At 35.3% G+C, this 26070-nt stretch overlaps 1 protein-coding gene across 1 annotated transcript in view; it reads right to left on the bottom strand.

Annotated features, from left to right (window-relative positions):
* TMPRSS15 (transmembrane serine protease 15) overlaps positions 1-26070 on the bottom strand; it is a 52412-nt gene that overhangs the window by 13141 nt on the left and 13201 nt on the right. The window contains 12 exon segments of the mRNA XM_030952271.1: positions 2621-2731; positions 5193-5324; positions 5790-5915; positions 7150-7239; positions 10861-11002; positions 12200-12350; positions 12801-12903; positions 15159-15308; positions 15875-15969; positions 15971-16010; positions 16879-16988; positions 19653-19761. Of these exon segments, the coding sequence (XP_030808131.1) occupies positions 2621-2731; positions 5193-5324; positions 5790-5915; positions 7150-7239; positions 10861-11002; positions 12200-12350; positions 12801-12903; positions 15159-15308; positions 15875-15969; positions 15971-16010; positions 16879-16988; positions 19653-19761 (1359 nt within the window).

Below are 26070 nucleotides of genomic sequence, written 5' to 3'. Positions count from 1 at the left end.
AATCAATGCATTTTTTTCTTAGTCAGCATTATATAATTTCTAAATAATGAGTGAAGCCTTAGTACCACGATGCTCAGTAATACTGAATGGAAATAAGGTTGAAATGCTTGTTGATCAAAAAAATAATAGATTTCCAGTTCCAATTGCTACTGTTTTCATTGCAGTTTTAGTTAAAACATTCATATTAATAATTAAAGCTGACTCAAAACGCTTCTATAAGTCCTTCTATAAAAACTTTTCCCAAAAGAAAATATTCAGAACAAGAATTCAGAAACTCATTAACTTATTGGTAAAAAGTCTTATGCTATTGGCATAGTGACTAAGGATTTGGACTGTATGGCCAACAGAATCTCATGTATACACAGGTATATAAAATAAGAATTTTATTATATAATCTTAAATTTATATATAATAATGTCAGAAGAATCTCATATGTGACTTGGCAGCTACAGCTGCATTTTAGGCAGATTACATGTATTGCTGTTGTGAAGTAGAGAAAAGCATGCAATGCATTGACATTTATTGTTTTTCAAAATATATTTTTTAAAAATCTTACTTGTGCAAAAAATCTTTTTCCTCCAAAATGCTTCCACATAGAGTACCCACCATAGTAAATAACACAGATTTTTAGAAATGCCCCTGTGACGCCTGGAGTGCATGAATGAAAGAGGTGATTTACACTGATTAATTAATTAATGGTAAATTTTAGATTAGATTAAATTAAATTGCTGAGCTTCTTAAACATCTTGGAATTGTATGCATTGCAAGATTTCTCCAAATTACTTTTGACACCTCTCTTCTTGAGAGAACTTGAACTATAAGTCCTTTTCCTTTCTCCTCATCAGATCCATGTTCTTCTCCAAATACATTATTAGTAAGAAATAATAAAGTCATTGAGGATCCGACAACTGCTTAATTCAGATATCATAAGTTTTAGAATTTTGGCATTTCTTTGCAGTCCCTGGAAGTTTCAGAAGTTGGAAGATTTGAAAAGACAGTTTGTCTAGTTCAAGTTGCCACTTCTGATAAGTCATTGAAATTGGTTTCAGGAAAATGAGCAAGGCTTTTGGACACTGGAAAGACTCAATGTGAGAGTTTCTAATTGAATTTTCATTTTCTTTTAAGGCATAGATTGATTTATCTAAAGTTTGGATTAAATGGGTTTTTGGAAACAAATCTCCCAGGCTTTTCATGTGAGGTAATTTGTTATGAAGTAATAGACAATCAGTGGCAAAATAAATCTTTGGGAAAATGTACGTCATGTTAATGTAGGTGATGGTTTTCTTGTTCAGATCTTCTTCAACAATGACTGGAAAAATAAATTCAAGGTTTTTTTCCTTAAGAACGAACTGAAGTGAATTTTATTCTATGCATTTTGAAGGAAGAATGTGTTTGCCACAAAATAGTCAATGGCACTAATTTGAGGAGTGAATCTGTGTCTTCAGACGTCTATCTATCTATCCATCTATCATCTACCATCTATCTATAATCTATCTATCTAGATGTATTTACATATGTCATGTATATTTTTATATATATGCATGTAAAAAATATTGAAATCAGCAACTGACTGTCAGCACACATCTAAAACATATCTGATCCCTAGTAGAGCTCTTTAAAACAAAGGAATTGTGCTAAGCTGAAAGACCACTTTTAAATCTTTAATTCTCCAAAGTAGATTGTCAGAAAGAGCAGTTTAACAGCTGTGCTAGGTCAAACATGATTTTAGCAATAGTCTTACATTTAAATTATTGTTTTAGAGAATCTTATTTCCCTGTTGTGTAAAATGAATTCAGATACTGTACACATGCATTTTGGAATGAATTTGGCAATTTGCATCTTGGAATTTCTTTGGAAAGGACCACTTTCCCAGAGAAATAAGCTATAGCAGTGAACAAAGAATGGATGCTGCTTTTGAAGCTGTTCCATCCATTCATCCCATGGAGTCCAGGTGGGCTGGAGGGTGCTGTGTGTTATAGTTTGGCTTCACACTCACAAAACTATTTGGGAATTTCCACCAAGAGCATGTTTATTCTCTACCCTGCACTGCAGAATTTTTACTGCTGTGAAATTCTAATTAATTACAGCAAAAGCCAGTATAATTGGGAAATATAAAATGAATACAGAAGAAAAGCATATGTTGAGTTTTCATTTACTTTTGAGGCAATTATAAACAACTACAGTTTTTGGCACAGAGAAGCTTCCTACCTTTTCCAGAGTTCTTCACCAGATTCCATACAGTATCTCAGAAAAGTGACTGTTTTCCTGGCCCTGACAAAGTCAGTGAGGTACTGCTGTGCAAATTGGCATGGCCTGCAGTGGTCTACATTAACTGAGCTTCTGTGGTGGTTTTCCTAGGCAATTCCTGCCAAATATGCATGGCTTGGGTTCGATACTAGGAAAAATGTCTTCACCAAAAGGGCTGCTGAGCATGTCAACCACTTTGAAGTGGTGGAGTCACCATCCTTGGAAGGGTTTAAAAGATGTGGAGATATAACACTGAGGGACATGGTTTATCAGTGAATTTAACAGTGCTGTATCTATGGTTCAAACTGATGATTTTAATAATCTTTCCCAACATAAATTATTCTATGATTTCTTTGTATGAAGGAAACCTTACTGCATTTTGCTTCGTCAGAGCCATCTTCACACTGAGGGATGTTGTCACACAGGTTGTGCAATGAGATGCATTTCCCACTACCACACTGATGCTCATCAACTGTGCAAGCCCCTGAAGGGAAACAAGAGAGGAAAATTAATCTGTGGTTGTGAGGAAGGTTGATGTTCTCAGGAGGTCTTACAGTTCACCTGAAGAAAAATGTGTAGATATTATGAAGAGCCTTTGATTTCCTTTTCTTTCCATTTCCATCCATCTCTCTTTCAAAATAAAGATAATTTTCAGATAAATAGAAGATAATTAAGAATAAAATCTGTGGTACTCTGCCTTATACCTTCTGCTCTAGTTAGTGTTGCTCAGTTAGTAGTGTTCTTCCATTGCAAGTGATAAACAAGGGAGTGAAAGGTCAGATCCTGTCAAAAGTGACTAATGATTTCAATTTTCAAATGTTCAACATTTTCACAAATTTTAGAGACCTTAAGCTCTGTCAAATCAAGCATATGAGCAAAGAGGCAATGAGAGCTGAGAGTCTCCTTCTGAAATGTATTTGTTGGGAAAGGTGGAAGAAACAAAAGTAAAGGGAATAAGGAAAGCATTCATACAAGTAGGATTAAGCTACTTCAGAATCAGTTATACAATAAAAGCAAATGAGGGAGAGAGTAAATGTAAAGTTATAATTCTTTCTGCAGCCAAAGTGTATTTCAATGGCTTCATTTATATTACAGGAAATATACAGGCATAAACTTAAATTCAAATAATTGTTTACTTTACCTTCCTGGATGTACTGACAGAAATATTTAATTATCTAGAAGTCTTATTTAAAGCAAAATAATTGCTTTACTTCTGAATTTTTAATATTCTTATAAAATGATTCATTCATCAATCAGCATAGTTTGTACCAAATGGAAGCAGAAGAATATGGTTTCTAAAAAGCTTGAACCAGATTTTCACACATTCAGTGTCCGTAACTAATGGCAGATAAAAACTTAATTCTTAATTGAAAGTGTTCACAAAACTTAATTCTTAATTGAAGGTATTTTTATTATATTGCATACTGCCAAAAATTATTTCTGTTCAGATGATTCTTACTTTTCCAAAAACCAATATTTCATAGAAAAAATAAAACACAAAGAAAAATCTGATTTCTTTAAAGTTAATTTTTTTACTGACTAACCTTTTGTCCTTCAGCCTGCATGCTAATGATATTAGTCTCTCTCCTTTGGCTGCAAAGATCATGAATAAGCATAATTCTTTTGTAAATGGAACATTTAAAATATATTTAACCAGAACTGGCAATGGCAACCCCGAGAATTCTGCCTTGCTTAATTTTCATTTTATAAAGTGTGGGCAAGGCTGGCCCAGCAAAGATGCTGAACCAGCTGAAAAAGAAAAAGGCAGAGAGTTGTTGGACTGAACAAATGTGATTGAGAAGGCAGAACAAGAAGCAGCAAAATTTTCATATGGACATTTAAACTAACATCTCAGTCTTGCACAATGGGATTAAACAAAGTTAATTTTATAAATATAGACCAAAGGTGAAGATTTTAAAAAAATATTAAGAAAAGCAATATTGTTACTACTGTGATTCCATGAGAAATCTGCCAGTGGCTAAACAAGCTGGGAACTTGAGAGATTTCTGAGAGTTAAAGTAAGAAAAAGAGCCTAGATCCTTGTTGATTTTCTGTTCAGGTAAGTGCATGGTACTTCACACATCTCTGAATACATACTGCTTGTTCTTTCTGTTTTTCTTCTGTCAGACTTCCATAGAAGTAATATACAGCCTCTAATTAATTCAGTCAAGATGTGGCCTAGAGTTTCTATAATTATTTGTCCTGCTAAGCTTATTACTGTTCCATATAATTTGCATTATGCTTCATTTTGCATATTTTGGTGAGTTGATTGCTGAACTATGAGTGACAAGTCTAATTGCAGTCCCCAAGAAAATCAAGAGCCTTTCAGAAGGGATCTGGCTGGAACCAGAAACACTGCTGTCCAAACATTTAAGAGACTAGTACTTCTCAGATTATTCACTCACTGAAGACCAAATTTTTAGAGATGCAAGAAGGACCACATTACAAATATTGATCAGAGTTACTACATCATAGAGCGGTATATTTTCTTTTCTAGTGCATGTTATCAATAGTAAATATTTTACAAATGCATTTAAACAGACTTTAATGACACACTGAAATGATTTAAAAAGTGATGTTTTTTCTGGCTTTTTTTGTTTTGTTTGGTTTGGGTTTTTTTTTATTTTTTTTTTTAATAGGGAATTGTTAGTATTTGCCCTCTTAACATCTGAAAATATTTTGGTCAAAATAATGAGTCAATTTTCCGCATAATATCACAGGGTTGCACATGATCTAGACATTGCTCCAATTACACTAAGAAAGAAACCCATCACTTTTCCTGCCAGGAAAGATAAAGTAGAGATGAGTAACCAGCCTTTTCCTCTTTAACATTTGGATTTTTTTCTACTGAGCAAGTGCTGAGAGTCACTTTGCACTCTCCATGTTTTCTGAAATACATTTGGCCAGTGGTTTAACCTCATAAATACAAAGGTTGAGGTGCTTACTCAGATGGTAGCCAGTAGTGAAGTTTGCAAGAAATCCCTTCCCAGCTGAAGACTTGTCTGTCTGGAGGATCACTGTCATCTGGTTTGTTGTAGAGAAGACATCTGGCAGTGGGCCTCTCTCTGTGTAGACAGCTATTCACCAGGAAAACATGAGTATATTCAACCTATTTTGTTCATGTGTATTTCAAAATGTTCTGGGTTCAAAAGCACATACTGCCACCACAGGGATGAAGCTGCTCCCCCAAACCTGACTCAGATTGCTCTCAGACCTCAACACCAGATTTGACTAATCAGCATAGAACTATAGGGTTCAGTTAAGAGATTTTCCATCTGTTTGTCCACACACATAAACAAGTCTGATCCACTGAGAAGTTAATTTCACACGGACTGCATGGAAAGCTGAATGTGTGCAAATGTTTTGGAAGCCTGATGTCACATAAAGTATGTTTTCTCAATTTTTTTCTCTGAATTTCCTCTGAAATGAGGCCCAAAAAATGCGAATGAAATGAGAGGAATTTAATTTCCATGATATTATATCCATCAGTTTGCTCCAGCTGTCTGATTACATTCATTTTAGTACCCACTGCTGCAACTTGCCCAAAAGTAAGGAATCTGGTCCTCTGCCATCTCTGATTTCAACCACATCATAAATATTTTCCAGATCAAAAACCTGAAAATGAAGTTGGATGTTTTTTCCATTTTCAGCATTCAAGTACCACACACCTGGAAAATAGTAAAACACATAGATACAAATCACCTTTTCAGTAGTTACATTTACTGTGCCTTTTTCCTGTTGAAGGGCTTTGGGGGGAAAAAAAATCTCCTAAATTGTCAATAATCACCCAAGAAATTAAGAAGTTTAAATCTTGTATTTAAAAGCTGTCAAGATCCAAAATTCTATAGTTTCTCGTTCTTAAAACATTTTTGAAAACTAATTTTAGGGTTCTACAACATATACACAGGTTTTTTAATCACTCATGTTATTTCATCAAGGTAGTAAATCTCATTCTTTTCTGACAGTGACAATGTGACAAATAGTCTTGGCACTTAAGTCTCATTTGATAGTAAGATAATTTCTATAATCCGTTACAGAAGCCTGTCTTTCAAGTTAAAATAGCTCTTTGCTTCTGTTTAGCCTATACTTTCTCATATTTAATCTAAATGTGGATACTATATAAATCTTGTAAAGAAAGTAAAAAAAAATCATGGAGTGAAAAGTATTTTCTCACTATCAGGAATCTCATTTGGGAACTTGTGGAATGAATCCTGGAAATGTGAGCCATATTTCAAGTGAAAAGAAGCACAAAATGACAACTCCTATGATTACCATCCCAGCACAATTGAAGGGATAAATAATTAAAATTTCATTAAGAAGCAATGACAGAGCTCTCTTCCTTGCTTTATCCATCAACAAGACAGAGTGAACCTCCTTGAAGCATTCACTTTTGCCAGCTCTCATTTAATCTAAATCAAGTAACATCAGTAGAATAACATCTTCTCACTAGCACGTTAAGAAACATTCAATAAAGAGAGGATTCTTTACAAAATGCATGCACATATTCTTTGCCTCTAGAAAATTTGAGCTATTTAACAGCAGAAGTGATGATATTAACCTGGCAGATATACCAGGTTATGGTAAAATGGGGGCTTTCATCACCTTATGTGCTGCTGCATTGACATAAAGACATTTGACATCTGAGGCAGGATGGAATTGGCCTGTCTGGACCTGTTCCATTGGATTATGCTTGTTTTCATCCCTTTTTATTCAGCTGGCACGTGCCTCCTTAGCTTCTGCTCAGTACCATATAGAATACAGTTAAAAGATCCCACTGTGTATACCGGAGATCTTTTTTTTGCCTTTTTTTGTTTGACAGTGTCTGAGTTGGAAAAGCAGATTTAGTATCTCTATTTTTATATGGTTAAACTTCTCCTGAAGATTTAGAAAAGAATGACTTACAAGAAGCTAAATTAGGGTAATTGTTTGGAAAGTTTGCAGAGCTGAATGTACTGTTTGGCTCCCAAAGTTCAACTGGCCCTCCACAGTCAGCTGAAAAAGAAAACATTTCAAAAACATAATTAACCTGCTGTCTTAATCTTTTAATCTGTTGTAACAACGATAATTTCTAAAAGTAATACTCATGATTATTTGTTGGCACACTGTAACCATGACAGAAATATGAAGACAAGAATATGATACAGTCATGTAACAATACAGTAATAAAAAAGCTAGGGAATGTTGAGAATAAGAGAGACCTCCAAATACAACCAATTCATGCACTTTGCTTGTATGCCTTTCTTGCTATCTGATCAATCTCAGAACCATTCAGGCTGGAAAAGACCTCTGAGACCACTGAGTCCAGCCTCTGACTGATCAACAGAACCCTGTCAACCTGACCATACCCTGAGTGCCACGTTTGGCTCCTTCCTGAGCACCTCCAGGGACAGTGACTCCACCACCTCCCAGGGTAACCCTTCCACTCTTTTGGTGGAGAGATTATTCTTGCAGCATCAGCAGAGATACTCAAATATAAAGCTCTTTTTGTCATTTAGCAAGTAAACTTCCAGCAAAAACCACAAACTGTTACTGTGTTTTTCTCAGGACCCCAAAACCTTTTACAGCTAAAAGGTTTTGCTCTTTCCTTAAAACAACTGTTCTAGTAGGAAAGACCTTTGTCATAAAGATGTTTATGTACTTACAGGTAAAAATTAATAAAATTTCTGTAAAGCAAACATTGTAGGTATGTATACACACAAATACATGCACTCACAACAGGGACACGGCTAATTGTACTTTATATTTTCAATATTCTGTTTCACTTATAATTTTGATGGTGGTTTACATCCCAAATATGTCAGCTTCACATCCAAAATCTTTACTTGATATTGAGAAATATTATTTCTTTTCATTTTAGCCATCAGAATGACTAAATGAACCATGAGAATAAACTTTTCATTCAAAAATGAACAGTGCTCCTCCACTTGCTTCAGGAAATCGTAAAATCATAGTTAAGGCAAAACAGCTTTACCTTCTTTGTTTTTTTTTTTTTTTTCTTTTCGGCTTTTTTTGGTTGTTGTTGTTTTTTTGGGTTTTTTTTAAATGTTTTATTTCTTGAATTAAAATTGTTGCTTTTTTTTTTAAACTCTCAAACTCTGGCTAAACTTTAACTCTCTCCTCCCCACCCCTTATGGCTCAAATTTGCATGCCATGATGTCTGATAGCATCTCACACCTTGAGCCCCTTGGCTGGGGACTGCATAATCTACATGTCCAAGTCTGACCACTGAATCCCATTGGGAGAAAGCTAAAAATAAAACAAAACCCAAAACCCCAAAACCAAGAAAAACTTGAACTTCCTCACAACAGCCATTTTCTAGAACTTTCTATTTCACTGAATCACTCCTGGCAAGAAAAGCCAAAAGCTCAGAAAGGAAAAGGAACTGTTAACAATCTCATCCTGACTAATAATTATATTATGTTTCAGCCATATGGCTCACAAGGAAGATTATTTTCTATAAATACCATGGACAACAGATAAAGATTACATTGGGTTTTTTTAATGGAATATTACAGCTTGTGAGATCTGATCTGGTCTTGACTACACGTAGGGCACATTAGCAGTGATCTTTGTCTACCCTGGAAAAATGAGAGAAGAAATTGAATTTACTCATGTCTTGAAATAATGTTTTAAAAATTTCCAGTGATCTTTGAACATCTCATATGGAGTTATTCATACAGCTGTTGCATATTAGAGAACCAAATAGTAATCACTACCAACAATCTTGGTTGAGCACAAGAGATGTGAGAGAGCACAACTTTTCTCAACACTTTAGAAATTATATATGACCTGTATCTCTGTTCTTTGGCTAAAAGTTCAGTTTATATTGATATAAGTATGGAATGTACACTGTCTTTTCCACACCGTTGTTTGTGTTAAAAGATAGATTATAAATTAACATGAAGATGAAAGCAATCTTTGTTTTAGATGAAAGTGTAAGGTGACAGACTTGAACAAAAGACAAAAGCAAATCCAGCTTTCCCATGCCACCATCAAAAATATCCTTTTTTACATTTCAAGGAGCTTTTGTGGCACTGTGAATGATGCCAGTGACTCGTACTGAGGCTCTAATTCTAGTAAAAGAAATTGACTCAGCTCAAATTCTTTCATGTCTTGTTTATGGACATGACATTTACAGTGAAATCATTAGTGTTAGTAAGCTTGTACACATCCATCAAAGTAATTTCATGCTTCTTTGAAGATGATTGATAACATGCACATTTTTTCATCAGGTTACAGATGGCATGTAGTAGCATGTACCAATAAAATTATGAAAACAAGTTTTTTTTCCCCAGCAACAGCTTAGACTGTCCTTTTGTACCGTGGATCTCTTTAATCTCTTTCATAAGGAGTTATAAGCCATATTACCATGTCCCTTTTTTGAATGCTAACATTTTATGACCATGCACTGGCTAGAGATCTACAGTTTGGTATTCCTTTGGTGTTTCTCAGAAGCACTCAGCCACTGCTCACCACAGGGCTGTTCCGCCACTAATCATGAGCCTGCTGCTGACTTGTGAGGTGTGTTTACCCACAGCACCTGAAGGTTAGCTGGAGGGGGCAGACATCAGCATCTCTCCACGAAATTACTTTAATAAAAACTGCTATTGAATTCCAAAACTCATTTTGAGAAACTATGACTAAAATTACTACTGTTATTAAAATTTCATTTTGCTGACAGACGCACCTTGTTGAACTTTACCTCCCCACGTCTCAGGATGGAGCTCTAAAACTGCATTTTACTCTTCTATTTAAAAGGTTTTTCCTTACCTGTCCTGATACAGTAGATTTGGAGGTACAGATTTGAGAGAATAATAATAGTATACAGTGTTTCAACATGAATACAATATGAACAGTCTTACTATTATTCTAATTTTAGACCATTTAGGCTATTTTTTAAATTCTTTACGTTGTCAAGAGAGAAACCAGCTGTGCTTTGAAAGGCACAGGAAATCTAATAAAAGGTAGTCCTGGAACATGCTCAATGTTTGCTTTAATGATTTGAAGCTATATCTGAACAGGCCTTTTGTAGATTTTTTTTTCCAAAATTTTATCCACTTGCAGAATAAATTACAAAGTAAGCCCCATCCGATAATTTAATATTTTCACAAGGAAAAATCATTAAAATATCAGATTTTTTAGATTTTATCAGATTTTAATTTTTTTTGTTTTTTGCTTTGAATGGGCTTGGACTTCTTTATCATCATATACAATATTTCCTCTCTCTTTTATACAAGTTTACAAGTTTTCCAGATTTACAAGGATAAATCTGGGGTTTTTAAATCTGGGGTTTATAAGGTTTTCTCTGGGGTTTTTTTGTTTGTTTGTTTTTATTTGTTTGTTTGATTTTTTTTTTCTGAGAGATTTTCCTGTTTAGCTCTGTGAAACTGGAATATTTTGAGGAAGCTTAAACCTCTGTGCTTTCCTCTAAAATACTCTGCTCAAGCTGTACAACCTGTCTGTAGAGGCATGGAACTTGATCTTAGAGTGTTATCCTGGAGAGAACTTTATAATGCTGACCAGAGGTTTTTATAAAACTGAGGCTGAAAATTCTGACCCACTCAAATACAAATACAGCAATAGGAAATCAACAGTGATTTGGTGTTGACTCACTGGGAACTAATGGGGTGGTGGCAGCAGTTGGCCTCACAGTTGGCTCTACATAATTTTCTTCATTACACTTTCCCTTCGTCAGGCCAGTGTCGTCCACGGCAATGTCACTGGGACCATGCCTTTTAAAGGCATCAAAAATAACCTGAATTCAGGAAAAAAAATTAGGATTTTATAATTTAATGAACAATTTTCAGGTTCCTACACTCTACCATTCTGTCTTTTCTTGAATGCTCTTATTTCCACTGTAATCTACATTGCTGCTACACTCAGGGGAGGGTTTGCAGTGAAATTCTCTCTCACTGGGGATGAGATAGAATTTCTCATAAAACAAAACAGCACTATGCAAACCAAGTGGATCATTCTAAGGAATGTAGTAGTTTCTTCATTTAAATGATGTTCATGATTCAAAAATATTCAATACCTTTGCTTTTTATATATATTTTTAAAATGTAATTTTAAAAACAAGTCTGCATTGCTCATCAGCCCAAACTTCTCCTGAACTAATGGCACAAAAAGCTAAAATTGATCTCATTTGTTCTTAACTGCTATTTAATATCCACATATTTAAAGTAATCCTGCAAACAAGGAATTAGTGCTGGTGAACTACAGTTAGATTTAGCAATCTTCTTGAGATTGTATGTGGTTACATATTTCCTGGAAATCTGATGCAGCCAGGTCCCAGATGCATTTATTTCCTCAGATGTTAAATGTATCTTTCTAGCAGTGCTTGCCAGAAATCAATCAAAACTACTGTAGCAGGGCAAGCCATCCCAAATGCCTATAAAAAGAAATTGTTTTCAAAAGAGAGGAGCTGAAAGAATTGTCTGGAATAAACCTCCTCCTTTTGTTTACAGATAAGTCAAGTCAGTTGTTAATCATTGCACTTCCATCCGCAACACACTTTCAGTGGATTAATCTGTAAGCAATTAGTGAAAACAGTGATTCACAATCTGAAGGAATTTAAATTTAAATCTTCTCATGGCTAAATGCTTCACATCACCCTCACTACTGACATTTTATATTCTACAGCAGATTTTGATAGGCTTTGAACACTCTTGTTTTGTGGAAAGCTCTCACGATAACATTCATTATTCCTTGACAATGATCATGTTTTCTGAAATATTAATACTTTAAATTCCAGGGTAGGGAAAAGGGACTGTGAGAATTCAAATAGAGATTCCAATCTTCTGCATGCTAATATTTATTTGACGGCAGGCATCTTTAAATGATACAAAGTATTATCTTTGGAACAGTGGAATTTTGGGTTCATTTCACAAAAGTCTCTGATATCAGTTTAGCTAAAATAAATGAAAAAAGGAAAAAAAGCAGCTTAACAAACCTTAAAATCAGCTGTTTCATTTAAAGTTACTTGTCCATAATTCCAATTGTTTCCATAGTTTCCTTCTTTCTCAAATATTATCTTTTCCTGACCATGCTCATCACTTATGCTAACTCTTAAACGGTAAACATTAGCCCCATACATGAAATACCTAGAGGAGGAAAAGCATTTTGGAATTATTAGAACAAAGTCAGATTCCAGGAAAAAATGTCACTCTTTTTATTTTATGATGCTTTATGAATTAGGATTAATTTGAAGCAAGCATGAAAATAATATTATATCTGTATGTTTAAACTACACCTGGAAGTTTAGAGGCTTAAGCTTCATGATAAAAACCATTTCAGGGATTCTTAATATAATTTTTGCATAGAAATGAATATTGGATGTGGGGTGAAAAAGAACATACATTATAGCTAACTGCAAAAGTCAAAGCTATGAAGGAGTTAAACTTCAGGCCTGGAGCTGAGACTGATTGTGGAAATCTGAACAGAACCAGGCTGGTGTTGCTGGCACGCTGGGTGGGATTAATATTTTAAATGAAAGAAAGCTCTTTGGGTATATTCTTAAACAAAATACAGGTTTAGGAATTATGTAACAATACCAGAAGCTTAGACAATACGTATCTGAAGGGACCAAAGGCAAACTCAGAATCCGGACTCGCTCTTCTATGAATCCAAGTCCAATGGGTGTTGAAATATAAAATCCTGCAAGATAATGGTCACACTTTAGCCAGGACAGAAGAAATGTTTTTTTTTTTACTTTTTTACTTATTGAATTAGAGTTTTTATTTTTAAAATAACACCAAACAGAGATAGTGTTGCATGATTTGGGGGATTCCCAACACAGTAAATGTGAGAGATTATCCCAAGATACGTTCATCAGTCAACGAGATATTAAATTGAACTTTTAAGCTTCTTGGATACACCTTAGAACTAGATAAGCAATGGGAAACTAGTCCTTTCCAAGTCAGTGGGAATCCTGCCTCATATTCTGTGAAGGGGGCAATTCTCCTGCCTTTATAAAAACGTCTTCCTCTTTGATATTGCTTGTGATTTTACAGAAGAATTTCCCAACATTTTCATAATTTGTATCCGCAAATGACAATGGGAAATATGGATTGTGTGTTGAGAGGGTGACAGAATGACTATGTGAATATTTTATGGCAAGGTGAAACATTATAAACAACCTCCCCTTTAGTTGTGAAATTGGGTTTGTAGCTTTTTTCTGAGATAATTTGTTGCAGCTGGGAATTTGGACTTCTTGTTGCCATATGAGGCCAGGCCATAGAAGTACTGAGATTTGTCATCAGAAATGCAAACTTAGGCAGCTTTAAAATAAAATTCTTGCTTTATTCAAATCATGGGTTTAAGCTCATATTTTCTTCTATCTAACTAATACATACATATGCAACTATTATATTAATAGAATTTTCAAATTAATATATTTATAATTATATTAATTAAATGATAGACACTGTATTCTGTTACTCATACTTCCAGATTATCTAGTTTTTTCATTTGGGAGGCTAAAATTCCTGAAAATTAATCTAAAATCTGAACCAGGCTTTTAATTTCCTCTGTTGACTTAGAGAGCCTGCAGTAAAATAGACGTGGTGCCTAACTTAAAGAAAAAGGTCTTCACATAGTCAAAGGGACAAATCTCTCCCTTTGTTTCATCAATTCCCTGAGCATTCATAATCAATTTTTGAATGTGTATTAAGGCCTTTACTTTTCAGGAGAAGAAAAAAAAAGTGTTTCATGAATGCAATAGCTTGATATTTATGATGCAATTTACTCAAAATACAGGTCACAGAAATATAAATATGCAATACAATAGTAACATTACACATAGGAACATTACATATGCCAGCTTAGACTTGGCACAGGAAAACTGAGAGCACCTAAAATGGATTAATATTTTTGAGAGAGAGAAATCATTGTCAAGTGTTTTGTTAAACAAATTTTACATTCTTTCATCTGATTTGCATTCTAGGAGCCAAGTGGGAAAACAAAACAGTGTTCTGAAGATTGTTTAGAAAATGTTCATTTACTCAGAGACAGGTGCATAATTTCTATCTGATAAGGTGCAGAATACTATTTTTCTTTTCCCAGGAGTAACTTCTTTCAGAATAATTTGCAATTTTCTCACTCATTTGTCACTGAATAAATTTTATGTAAGTCTTGCATAGAATGCATATAAACATTGCAAAATCCAATTTGTATTTTATCTTGTTTTAGCTGGACTGACAAATCACCTGAGAGATTGATTGTTTGGCTTTATTGTTGAAGCAGAAAAAACCGTATGGAGTCTAATGCTGGCATAAGGATTCACGATACATTCAAAATCCAATTCCTATCAGTATTGCCTCTTTAAATAGATTCCACTTTTGATATGACCATTCTTCCAATTAAGTTATTTAACTGTAACAGTTACTGGAGTGTTTGTGGTGTGTTTGGCACAGTAGGTAAGTTTTCTGTGCAGTAACAAGGGACACAGATGCCCCCTGTAAACTGCAGGTCAACGTTATTTAAATGAAAATTATTTTGTGACAACCATGAGGATGTCAGCAGTAGAGAGGGATGAAACAGAAATGTTTTGCCTAATCATGCAAGTTATACTTTTTTTCCCTCAAGTTAAACATGCAGATTTTTGACCTATAACATTTTTGCCCAATAGAAATTCCTTTCTCAGATAAGGCATTTTGGTGTAATAAGAGCATTGAAAGTTTTAGTACCTCACACTTAAATAATTTTACTTATTCTTTTGTTTTTCCTTTTAGTTTTGGTAGGTTTCCACAAGATGACAATCAGAAGGATAAAACACTTTATTTAGTAACCCTGACATTTTATGGCAGAATAACACAACATCTTAGTAATACCACTATGAAGAATCCATAATGCAGTGCTATAAACTAGATAAAGTTTTTCCTTTAATCTTCAAGCCACTTTTTTGATCTTACCTGACAAGTTGCCAAATGTATGATCAAATTCAGGACCACTCATCAAGGGAAAGGTAGGACCCTGAACTCTGTCCCAGTCTGAATCATCATCTAAATCTTGTATCCAGAAACAAAAGCCGTCTTCAAAAGTGCAATTGATTTTCTCATAATCTGTGAATAAGAGCTTCAAGTAAATAAAAGATGACAGAGGTGGTAAGTTTTTTCTTAGAATTACACGGGGACCAGTGATGAATAATGTCAATTTTTAAATATGTTTGTAAACCAGCACACAGTGACTTAATTTCCTCTTTATGTAATGCAGCAAAATTACTCAAATAAGTGTGTTTCCCTGAATGCTGTTTCTAGATGTTGTTCTGAATGTTTTATTTTATAAAGACATTGTGGTCAATGATTTCATAATGTTGTTTAGTGAACAAACTGGCTGAGAGGAATCTGATGGAGGCACAGACAGAGTTTTATTTACACAGATGAGTTTTGTAAGACATCATCCTACTGCTAGATACAGGCCTGTAAATATGTGAATGGCCTTAGAGAAATAACTTATTTGATATTAAAATCAGTATGAATTTATTGAAAGTGGATCTAGTTATTGGACTGAGGACAGAAATTGCTGCTTCCCTTTCCACTGCCCTTTTCTCAAACTGAAAGTGTAGGTTCAACAAAATTACAAAAAAGAAACAAAAAAGCAAACACACACACACACAGAGAACACTTACTGTTTAGTTCACTTGCATTAAATGCAGTGTATGTTGCATTAAAGCCATTATAGTTCTCTGAATAATCGGACATAAACTGTGCTGTAGCCTCATGAAAAAATGTAAATTGTTTCAAGATTGGTCCCTGACAGAGAAGCTGAAAACAAATAAAAAAGCATAAATTCAGAGAGAAAATAATCACAGGCATATTAAAATTTCCAGCGTTGACACAAAACCACAGTGGATTAGTTTATTGAGTCTTAAGGAATGCTTTTCCTGTTGTACTGTTATCCTGCTACAACAGCTTCAAACTCTTGAAGCATTTAGCTGTTTGGCTGACATATAAATATTCTGCATATTCCATCTCTCAAAACCATCAATATGGATATCAGCTAGTCTTCTGCCATTTCTCATTCCTATTCTCTACCTATTTCCAAAAATAAGGACAAATAATAATATATCTTTCTGATATACTTATCTTCCTGTAGTCTATTTCAGAATATGTTTTCCATCTCTGATGGAATTCAGCTGTATAGATTGAGTCTTGTGAAAAATGGGTACAATCCCAGCTTTCAGAGTAGAATATAGAAACAAGGTATCATCAGTATTTCAAGATCTGAGGAAAACAATGTATTTACCAATACTTGTAAAGATTTTCAGGAAGTTTTGTAGCAATTTTCTCACCTGTTTAGTTTAGATGCTTCCATTTTATGTTACTATGTGTGATATTACAGGAACTTCTGACAATATATTTCCAATGAAACATGGACCCCACAAGACCATGAGGATGATAAAGTTATCAAGATCATTCAAATAAGATCACAAAAAACAAGTAGAAATTTCATAATGTATACGTGTTTTATCTGGTCAAATTAAAAGGCAGGTAGGTATATTGAGATTGTCTAGCAGGGCAATTTTGTGCAGATCCAGTCTTCCTTTTAAACATCCATGTGCAGCTTTTGATACCTCAAAATGCTTATTTTACCACTTAGATTTTAGTATTGTTAGCTGAAAAATAAACTTACCTCTTAAAACCTTGTTTTGTCCTAATCCTTCAAAAATACTCAGCTCGTCTGCATATGGTTGTGTTTCAAAAGAAGTGAAGTTCAGTTTAATGGACAACCCTTGAGGCACCCTAAGGCAACAAAAGAAACATAAACTCAAAACTGAAAATCTGTTATTTGACTTCAGTAAAGTCACTGAAGTCATTGCGTGCTTGAAGGATAAGTTCAGAAGCAACATGAAATTATTTTTATCAAGATTATTGATCAAGATGATCTATTTGTCTAATTTTTAGCTTGCAAAATTGCCAAAGGAATTGGACATAAACATTTTGTAACAGTGTGCACACCTTTACAAACTAAAGTTAAGTGTTTTCTAGAAACGGAATGTTCTGAACTCTAGAATTGTGTTATTAGTTCTAGAAGGGGTTTTTTGGATGGTTTTGCCTGGGTTTTGTTGTCCTCTGCATCTCATTGAATTGCAACCACCTTTTTCATACATGTTACTCTTAGATATCTCACAGCTCAGGCAGCCTTTCCAAACCCAGAGGAACAGTATCAAGATATCAATATGAACAGCAAGATAACAAAATCTTTCTTCTGAAAGTCCAAAACACTGTCTCTTATGACAAAAACAGGATTTTCATGCAGATTTGATGATCTCAAACCCACCCTTTGGGAAATTGTTACAAATCCAAATCATCACACACAAAGTTTAATGACAGAAGTCACTTGACGTAAAGTGTAAAGATTCTTGGCCTTATTTTGCTACAGTTATGCTCTATGAATAACTTATATTTAATTTGTTCTCCCATTTCCTTTCCACTAGACACATATGGTAGTCCAAATTCTAAAATACTACCAGCTTAGCTACCACAATGGGGTTTTTTCAGAATTCAGAGCATTAATGAAAATAAGCTTTTAACAGCAATCTGCTGGTGCTTTTCAGTAATGATAAGTAGAGAAATTTGAAATAAATACTTAGATATTTTGCCTTTTAAAATTTTTTGTTCTTGTAGTAATTTTCTATTTCTCCAGATAGAAGAAACAGCTTTGGTTAGAAAAGAGCAAAACATATAGTTGGAAGGTTCAGGAAGCAAAACTTTCAGGGAAATATTAAGCATATTGCTCTCTAAGGAGATGAGATTGGATCTTAATTTGGAGTTAAAGGGCATGAAAATGCAAAAGCTCTTCCTAAAGGTAATGGGGAAATATTTCTAGACAAAGGCAGGCACAAGAAAAATCCAATCTTGGATGTATTATAGTGTGCCTTTAACACATTTTTATAGGGATAATAAAAAATGTAGGTTGCTGGAAAACACAAAAGTTCCCTCATGGAAACAACTCTGAAAAAAGACAAAATTTGAGTGCCACTTTGAATTTCTTACGGCTTTACTCTTAGTGTTGCCTGATTTCTTAAAGCAGCTAAGTGGAAAATAAATTCAGATGGTTGGTTTCTGTCATTTTTCAATCTGTAATTACACATATCTGCAGAACTTCTACTGTATTATTTGCAATTGCTCACGATTCTTTCCCAAATGATGTTTTTACCAGCTACATCCCTGGTGTAGGTATCTACCTAATACAATGTTTCTTGCAGCTATAGCAGCACTTGGAAGGAGGGCACTGGGGCCATGTTTATTTACGGATCTCAAATTCTGCAATGCCATGAAATGAGGAACAAAGCAGATATATTCTGAAGGGAAAAAAAATTGTTTTCTTTTCCTGGGACACACCTGTATTTTAAAGCCAGGTGTTGTCAGTAATTACTGGTGAACAGTGCCACTGATGGTGAGAAGGAAAAAATGTACTAAACAGAAGGAAAACTGGGATTTCAGGGTAAAGATGAAAGTTCTGAACAAAATCAAAGCTTAACACTTTCAAAGGAGCCTTTGGAATGAGAAGCTCAAACCTTTTGCAATTTTAAAGGCAGTTTCTGAATATCCTTTGAAATCTTCTGCCAAATTAATACTTCTCAGAATCAAAGAGCAAGCCATTATTATGAAACCATAATAAGAATTACTGCTTTTCAAAGCAGTAACTTCTGAATTGGTAATCATAGGAGAGATTTTTAGGACTGTCTAACTTGTGATCATCCAATTTTTTTTTTTGATATGTACTTTTGGGTGAGATTTATCATATAGTGTGGCTATCTTTTTTCTCCCTATCCTAAGAACTGGACCTAGAGAGTCAAAATCAAACAATTGTCCCTGTCTGTAGGTATATGTCCTTGATAAAAAAAAAAATTCCACTTCTTGTTCCCAAGGCTTAACATTTGGTGTTATTATGTAAAATGCTAACTATGCAATTCTAAAACATATTTCTAAATTACATAGGTACACAGGTACTCTTAATTTACATATGAAACCTTTACACCTAAGTGACAAGGGAATTCTTGAAAACTCTGTTAAATAAAAATTACATAATATAAAGCCATCATCTGAAGATTACTATTTAATATAATCTTTGGGGAAAAAATCATGCAATTATTTTGAGTTATGTGATTTATTTTGAACTTACACTTATGTTCCTCTGGATGTATATAACACACAAGGTTTCTCAAAATTGTACCTAAGAATTTTTGTAAGTGGAAAAATTCTTGATATAATTATGGAGCTCATGCATGAAGGTTTTTAAAGAAAAGTCACATAAACAGAAAGAAGAAAATGATATTATGTATTTTCTATGTTGGGGTATTTGGGAATAAAAGCAAATGGCATAAGACTATTGCGCAGGAAACAAGATCACCTCATAATCCAAAAAAATGTTAGGTACAAAATTATTGGAAAATGGCTTACACTATTATCCATTTGCAAACAATGTTTTCATTATATGGCTTTGGATAATTCATAGAGTGAAAAAACCCAGAGGAGCCAGTCAACATGAATTTTCCATCACAAACTGCAGCTGTAAAGATATAATGAAGAACATTTGTCAGCATGACATTTGGAAAACAGAATCAGAGCCAAAGCCTGGGTGACCCTGGATATTGATTTACATGGATTACCTTTGAACTGCTTTGTATGCAACAATAGGAAGACAAAATAAAATACACTATCAACTTATTCCCATTTCTAATTCTTATCACCGTTTGATCTCAAAGTACTATATGAGAAGAAAAGCAGTACAGAAAATTATTTTTTAAATTAGACACAATCCAACTAATCCAAACTAATCTAAACCAATCCAAATAATTCAAAAACAGCAACTGGATTTAGCTAATCCAATACTTTCATTTTACTCTATACTTTTATAAGGAAACAGGATCTTGCCTTACCAGTTCTTATCTACAACTACTTTAAATCAGAAAACTATGTTTGTACTACCAGAGACAATTTGATATCACAGGAATAAAAGCAAAAGGGGATATGGTTGACTATTGTTATCTCTACTTTTATAAGCTTCCTGGTTCCCTGCCTTATATATTACTGAGTACTCGAAGAGATAAGTGGATCTCCCAAGTTTTCCTGCCAGCTATTGAATTCCTTCAGCTGAGGTAAATGTCATTTATCATCATCTATTTTTTCAAAGGGCTTTCAATAGTTTTTTTCCATGGTGTTGGTATTCTAGTCTATGAAAATTCTTCACTTTAGAAATAGGGGATAAAAAGTATTTTTAAGCCTCAGCAAGATTGGAAATGATAATTCATGCAGAGATTTTTATTTCAGCAGACACTGAAGAACTGCTGAAGATTTTGCTTCATCTCTTGAACATTTTATTAGAAATCTGTTGAATAATGTTTTCTCTTTAGTTGCTCAAAAAGAATCACAATGCTTTCACACAAAGATAAAATTAATACCACACATTATTATCTGGAGAGGTAAGGACAAGTTCATCAGTTTGAGGCAGCTGATCAGAAATTATATAGAGCTTTTAATTAATTTCAGAAATTGAGTCATACCTATAATGACAGTCCAAATTACGAATAACCAAACATATTGAAAATTAAATGGGAATTTTATTGAACATAGTCCTCCTCTGGGAAATTATATGTAAATAAATAATTTGGACCTCCTTGCGTGTTCATTTTATAAGTGTAAAATTCTTTCTGCCTATCACTGTAGCAAACACAAAATAAAAGTCAAGCTTTGTTTCATGCAGCCGTACACCATAAATAAAGACTGTGCAGAATGAACTTTGCCAACATGCCTAATGCATGAGCTGAAATAGAAACATATTCCCTTTTGCAATCTTTGAGAGGAAAACAGAACACATAAGATTTTAAGCACACAGAGAGAAAAGGTCCATGAATGATAGTTATTATTCTATATTAGCATTAGAGTTGGGTATTGCTATAGAGGTACTTTTTTCCTCCACTTTAATTCACATATTCCCTGTCCTTACCAATGAGAAGAAGAAAATCAGTGTGAGAGGAAGGAAAGCACCCAGCTTGTTATCATGAAAGATTACAGAATGAAGATTACAAAAATGTGGTGCTGTTAACAAGTAAGACGTAATCCGATCTAAAAGGAATCTTGCAGTATGAACAATAATAAAAAAGCATGCATTTGTAATAAAGTCAATGTCAAGTATTCACTCATTCATTTCTCTTAGAATCACAGAATGAATCAGGTGGGAAGGGACCACAATGGGTCCAACCTCCCTGCTCAAGCAGGATCAACCTAGAGCAGCTGGGACAGGATTGTGTCCAGATGGTTCTGGAATATCCCCAGGGAGGGAGACTCCACAGCCTCTCTGGGTGATGTGTCCCAGTGTTTGGTCACTGCACAGTGAAGAATTTCTTCCTCCTGTTCAGGTGAAACTTCCTGTGCATCAATTCCTGCCCATTGCCCCTGTCCCATTGCTGGGCACCATTGAGCAGAGCCTGGTCCCTGCTCTGACCCCTCCCTGCAGGCACTGACAGACACTGATGAGGTCCCCTCTCAGTCATCTCTTCTTGAGGCCGAACAGGCCCAGCTCCCTCAGCCTTTCCTCATAAGAAAGATGCTCCAGCCCCCTATAACTATGATTGTTCTTATCTTCTTATCGTTCTGTTTTGTTTGTTCCTTACCTCTTAAGAGACAATGAGTAAATTCAAGCAGGTAGACCTGTCAAGTGTAGGTAGACCTAGCAATAGTTAGTGCTTAGTGTCAGGAATGAGCAGGAAGACAGCAGGGACTGGTCCTTTTCCCCCAGAGAACCTGCCAGTGCTTCTTCTTTGCAGGGAGAAAGCAGCTGTGGTCAAAGATGGATGGGCATGGAAGTCATTATGTATTTGCCTCATCCTGGAGCCCAAAGAAAAGCTGCAGGTATTCTCCTAAGGAGACAGGAGATATCCTTTGAAGGTGCCACTTCTACTCTTTCCCCAGTATGTATCCTGCTGTCCACTTCTATTTACTTCTGTTCCATACATGGGACATTATGAGGGCTTCATCCTGTTAGCCTTGAATTTGAGGGAGAAGCTCCCCAAACTGGTCAAATCCAGCCCACATATTTCACTTGACAGCATCTTTCTCTGCCAAAGGCCAGTCCGTTACTTTCTGATTAATCTCTCTCAGTGCTGCAGTGATGCTGTGAGGTGAGTAATCACAAAAATGATAGTCTAGACATATAATAACTGCGAAGAGTCTGCAGAAACCCCTCCTGGGATCAGCCTCCATTCTCCTTTTCTGTATCCCTACGTGCTATGTGGCTGCTTTACAGCAATGCCAGTCATTATTAGTGGCTGCTGCTCAGACTTCACATTTCTCTAGAGACCCTTTCACTGAAATTGCTAGCTGTACTTTTGTGAAGCCTTTTGTTACTGCACTGCATTGCAGAGCCAGAAAGAAGCTCTCAAGATAATTTTAATCAATAAAACAAACAAACAAAAAAAGGTGCTTCGTTGCCTGAATCTCTTCTAAGAATCTGAGATTTTACTGAATTCTCTCTAATGCAGGAAAGAGATGACTAAAATTCACTTTTTAATCTTATATTTTTAAACCATTGACATGAAATCAGAAATACTAGAGGGAATAACAATCAAGATGAAAAACAAATCAAGTTCTTTAGAGATCAGCAACTCCTTTTATATGCAGGAGCACTTGTAGAATGACTTATGAATTGGTCATAAATCTCATTGTGAAACTCTAAAGAACTTCTGAAAATCCAAACAATTTTAGATTTCATGTGACCATATTAAGTTTCTAGGAATGGGACAAATGTGAAACATTAAAGATGTGCAAAAATTGGCAGCTATCCCAAAGGTGCATCCAGCTTCTTACCCCTTATTCCACTGGTTTTATAAAATCTGTTAAGAAACTTAAATATATAAAATTAGAGAAGCTCTGAGTTTTTTTGTAGGAAAGACTGACAATGTAATTTAAGAAACATGGATCAACAATTTGTCCTCCAGCCAGAACTGTATTTCTATAAGGTTATGAGCCAAAAATGCTGCACTAGGGGTAACTGACCAAATTGTTTGGAAATACCAGGCATCAGTGAAGATGAACAAGGGCAAATCATCCAGCTCTCTGAACTGTAACTACAGCTCCCTTCCGACAGTTTTCCCTTCTGACACTGACTATTTTTATTCTTATTAATATTTATTTTATATTTTTATTTTTACTTTTATTACTTTTATTATTTGTACTTTTTATTTTATTTACTACTTTTATTAAGTATGCACATTCCTGAAATTTTTAGTTCAGTAGTGCTGAAATGAGGAATAGTGTCCTTAGTTACAAAGGGGAAAACATTCACAAATTATATTTGGGGAGATGTGCAAATCACATCCAAAAAACCCTGTGCATAAGAGTCTGTCTATGCCTCAGCTGAAAAACTCTACTCAAGCAGAATTCATAACTTAAACCCCTGTGTGGCCTCCAAGGCACAGCTGAGTCATGTCTACACAGCTTTGACTTCAAGTATTTGAGCTTATTTTTGTCTGTATCTACCAATATATAATATCAATTAAATTCTGTCATATATAATAGGTATGAATGTAATATCTTCAATGAAATGTGGGTGAAACTTGTAAATTCAGACCTAGTCAGGGCATTGACCTGCTAGAGTGAGTCCAGAGGCAGCCACCAAGGTGATCAAAGGGATGGAGCTCTTCTGCTATGAGGAAAGGCTGAAAAAATTGGGGTTGTTCAACTTGGAGAAAAAAAGGTTTTGGGGTGACATAATTGTGTCCTTTCTCTGAAGGGACTCTACAAGAGAGATGGAGAGAGTCTATCTACAAGGGCCTGGAGTGACAGGACAAGGGGGAATGGAGTCAAACTGACAGAGAATAGGTTTAGGTAAGATATTAGGAAAAGCTTCTGGAACAGGTTGCTCAGAAACTGTATGGATGTCCCATCCCTGGAAGTGTTCAAGGCCAGGTTGGATGGGGCTCTGAGCAACCAGGTCTAGTGTAAGGTGCCTCTGTAAATGGCAGAAGGTTGGAATGAGATGATCCTTAAGGTCCCTTCCAACCCAGGCCATTCTGAGAGTCTCTGATGGTAACTAAAAAGCATTCATTTTATGAGATCTACAATATTACTTTATGAATATAAGGGCCTACATTTTTCTTATTTAGCAATACCTAAAATTAAAAAAAAATTTAAATTAACAAATACCTCTAGAATAATATCTGTCTCAAAAAAAAAAAAAAAACCCAAAACAAAAACAAACCCTATGATGGTAGAAATGAATGACTGAATAACTTCTTGGTGTTATGTTATCTAATGCTTTCCATGGAACTAAGATCTAGCTGACCCTTAGGACCTTTTGATTTCCTCAACTGTAGAAAGACCAACTCAGAGCCAATACTTATTATGATCTAGCTAGATGCAGCTGTTATGATAAGTTGACATTTTGATGTGCTTCGGTGGATTTAGTACTGAAGTATTCTGATGGATATTTTCCCCAAAATGTCCAGCCAAGTCTCCCTTCTGAGCTGACTGCAGGCAGCACAAAATGTAGCTAATGGGCAGATAATCTGCAATTCTCTTTTCTTTTTTTTTCTGAAGAAAATTGCACTTATGAGAGAGAAGTTCAGCCTGTCACAAAGCTTCAGGATCAAGCTTTCAGATTCTTTAAAAACATAATTGGGCTTTTAATTGTTTGTTTGTTTGTTTTTAGAGCCCAGCATTTCACATGCTTCGGAAAGTTTGAAGCAGACTGCCCTCGCTGTTTTCCTCTTCTCACAGCAGAATGGAAAGAAGCTTTCCAGATTTCTAGCATCAAATTCTATGTTAAACAACAAAACAAATAAACCCAACAAACAAACAAGCAAAAAAACCACTCAGGGAGTTAATTGCTCCCATTTCTCCTAAAGCATTTGCAATGTTCTATTTGAGAGACAACTTGACAGAGTTTTAACTGAGAGCTGAGGCTGTGGAGAGCAATGTTAAGAGCATTAACCCACACGCCTCCCCAGCAGACCTGCAGAGCAGTTGGGTAAGGAGCACTGCTGTCAAACTCCTTGGTACAAACAGTTTCTTGGGGAAACCGGGAAGCCAAATGGAATCAGAGAGTAGAATCACTTAGGTTAGGAGAGACCTCCACGGTCATTGAACTCAGCTTTTGCCGGATCACCACCTTGTCTGCCAGACCATGCCCAGTCCTTTCTCAAACACCTCCAAGGATGGTGACTCCACCACCTCCCTGGGCAGCCCATTCCAATGCTGGACAACCATCTCTGTGAAGAAATTCTCCCTGATGTCCAACCTGAATGTCCCCTGGCACATCTTGAGGCCATTTCCTCTTGTTCTGTCACTGGTTACCTGGGAGAAGATCCTGACCTGCACCTGGCTCCACCCTCCTCTCAGGGAATTGTACAGAATGAGAAGTTGATCCCTGACCTGCCTTTCCTCCAGGCTGAGGCCTCCCAGCGTCTCACATGGATTATTCTGCAATTTTATTGCCCTTCCTCTCCAGTCCCTCAATGTCCTTCTTGTAGTGAGTGGCCCAGAAATGGGCACAGTACTCAAGGATAATACAAAAGCAAACAAACTGACTGGCACTGCAGGATAAGAACTCTTTTTGTTAAACTCCAATGGGGTTTCAGGTCTGTAATTTCATAGAATCACAGACGGGCTGAGGTTGATGGGACCTGTATAGGTCATCTGGTCTGAACACTGTTTGATCTCACTGATGCAAATCTTCATACTAAATTTGTATATTATTTTGTAATTTACATAGGATTTATGTTAGTAATATTTCTATAGTAAGCAACAAATGTATAACTTTATATTAAAACAGACAGACTCTAATATTTCATTATTTATTAAGAATATGCTTAATTAGTGA

The sequence above is a fragment of the Camarhynchus parvulus genome, chromosome 1 (genome assembly GCF_901933205.1).
Source record: "Camarhynchus parvulus chromosome 1, STF_HiC, whole genome shotgun sequence".
In the NCBI taxonomy this organism is placed as follows: domain Eukaryota; kingdom Metazoa; phylum Chordata; class Aves; order Passeriformes; family Thraupidae; genus Camarhynchus; species Camarhynchus parvulus.
This window is presented reverse-complemented; position numbering and strand designations above follow the sequence as displayed.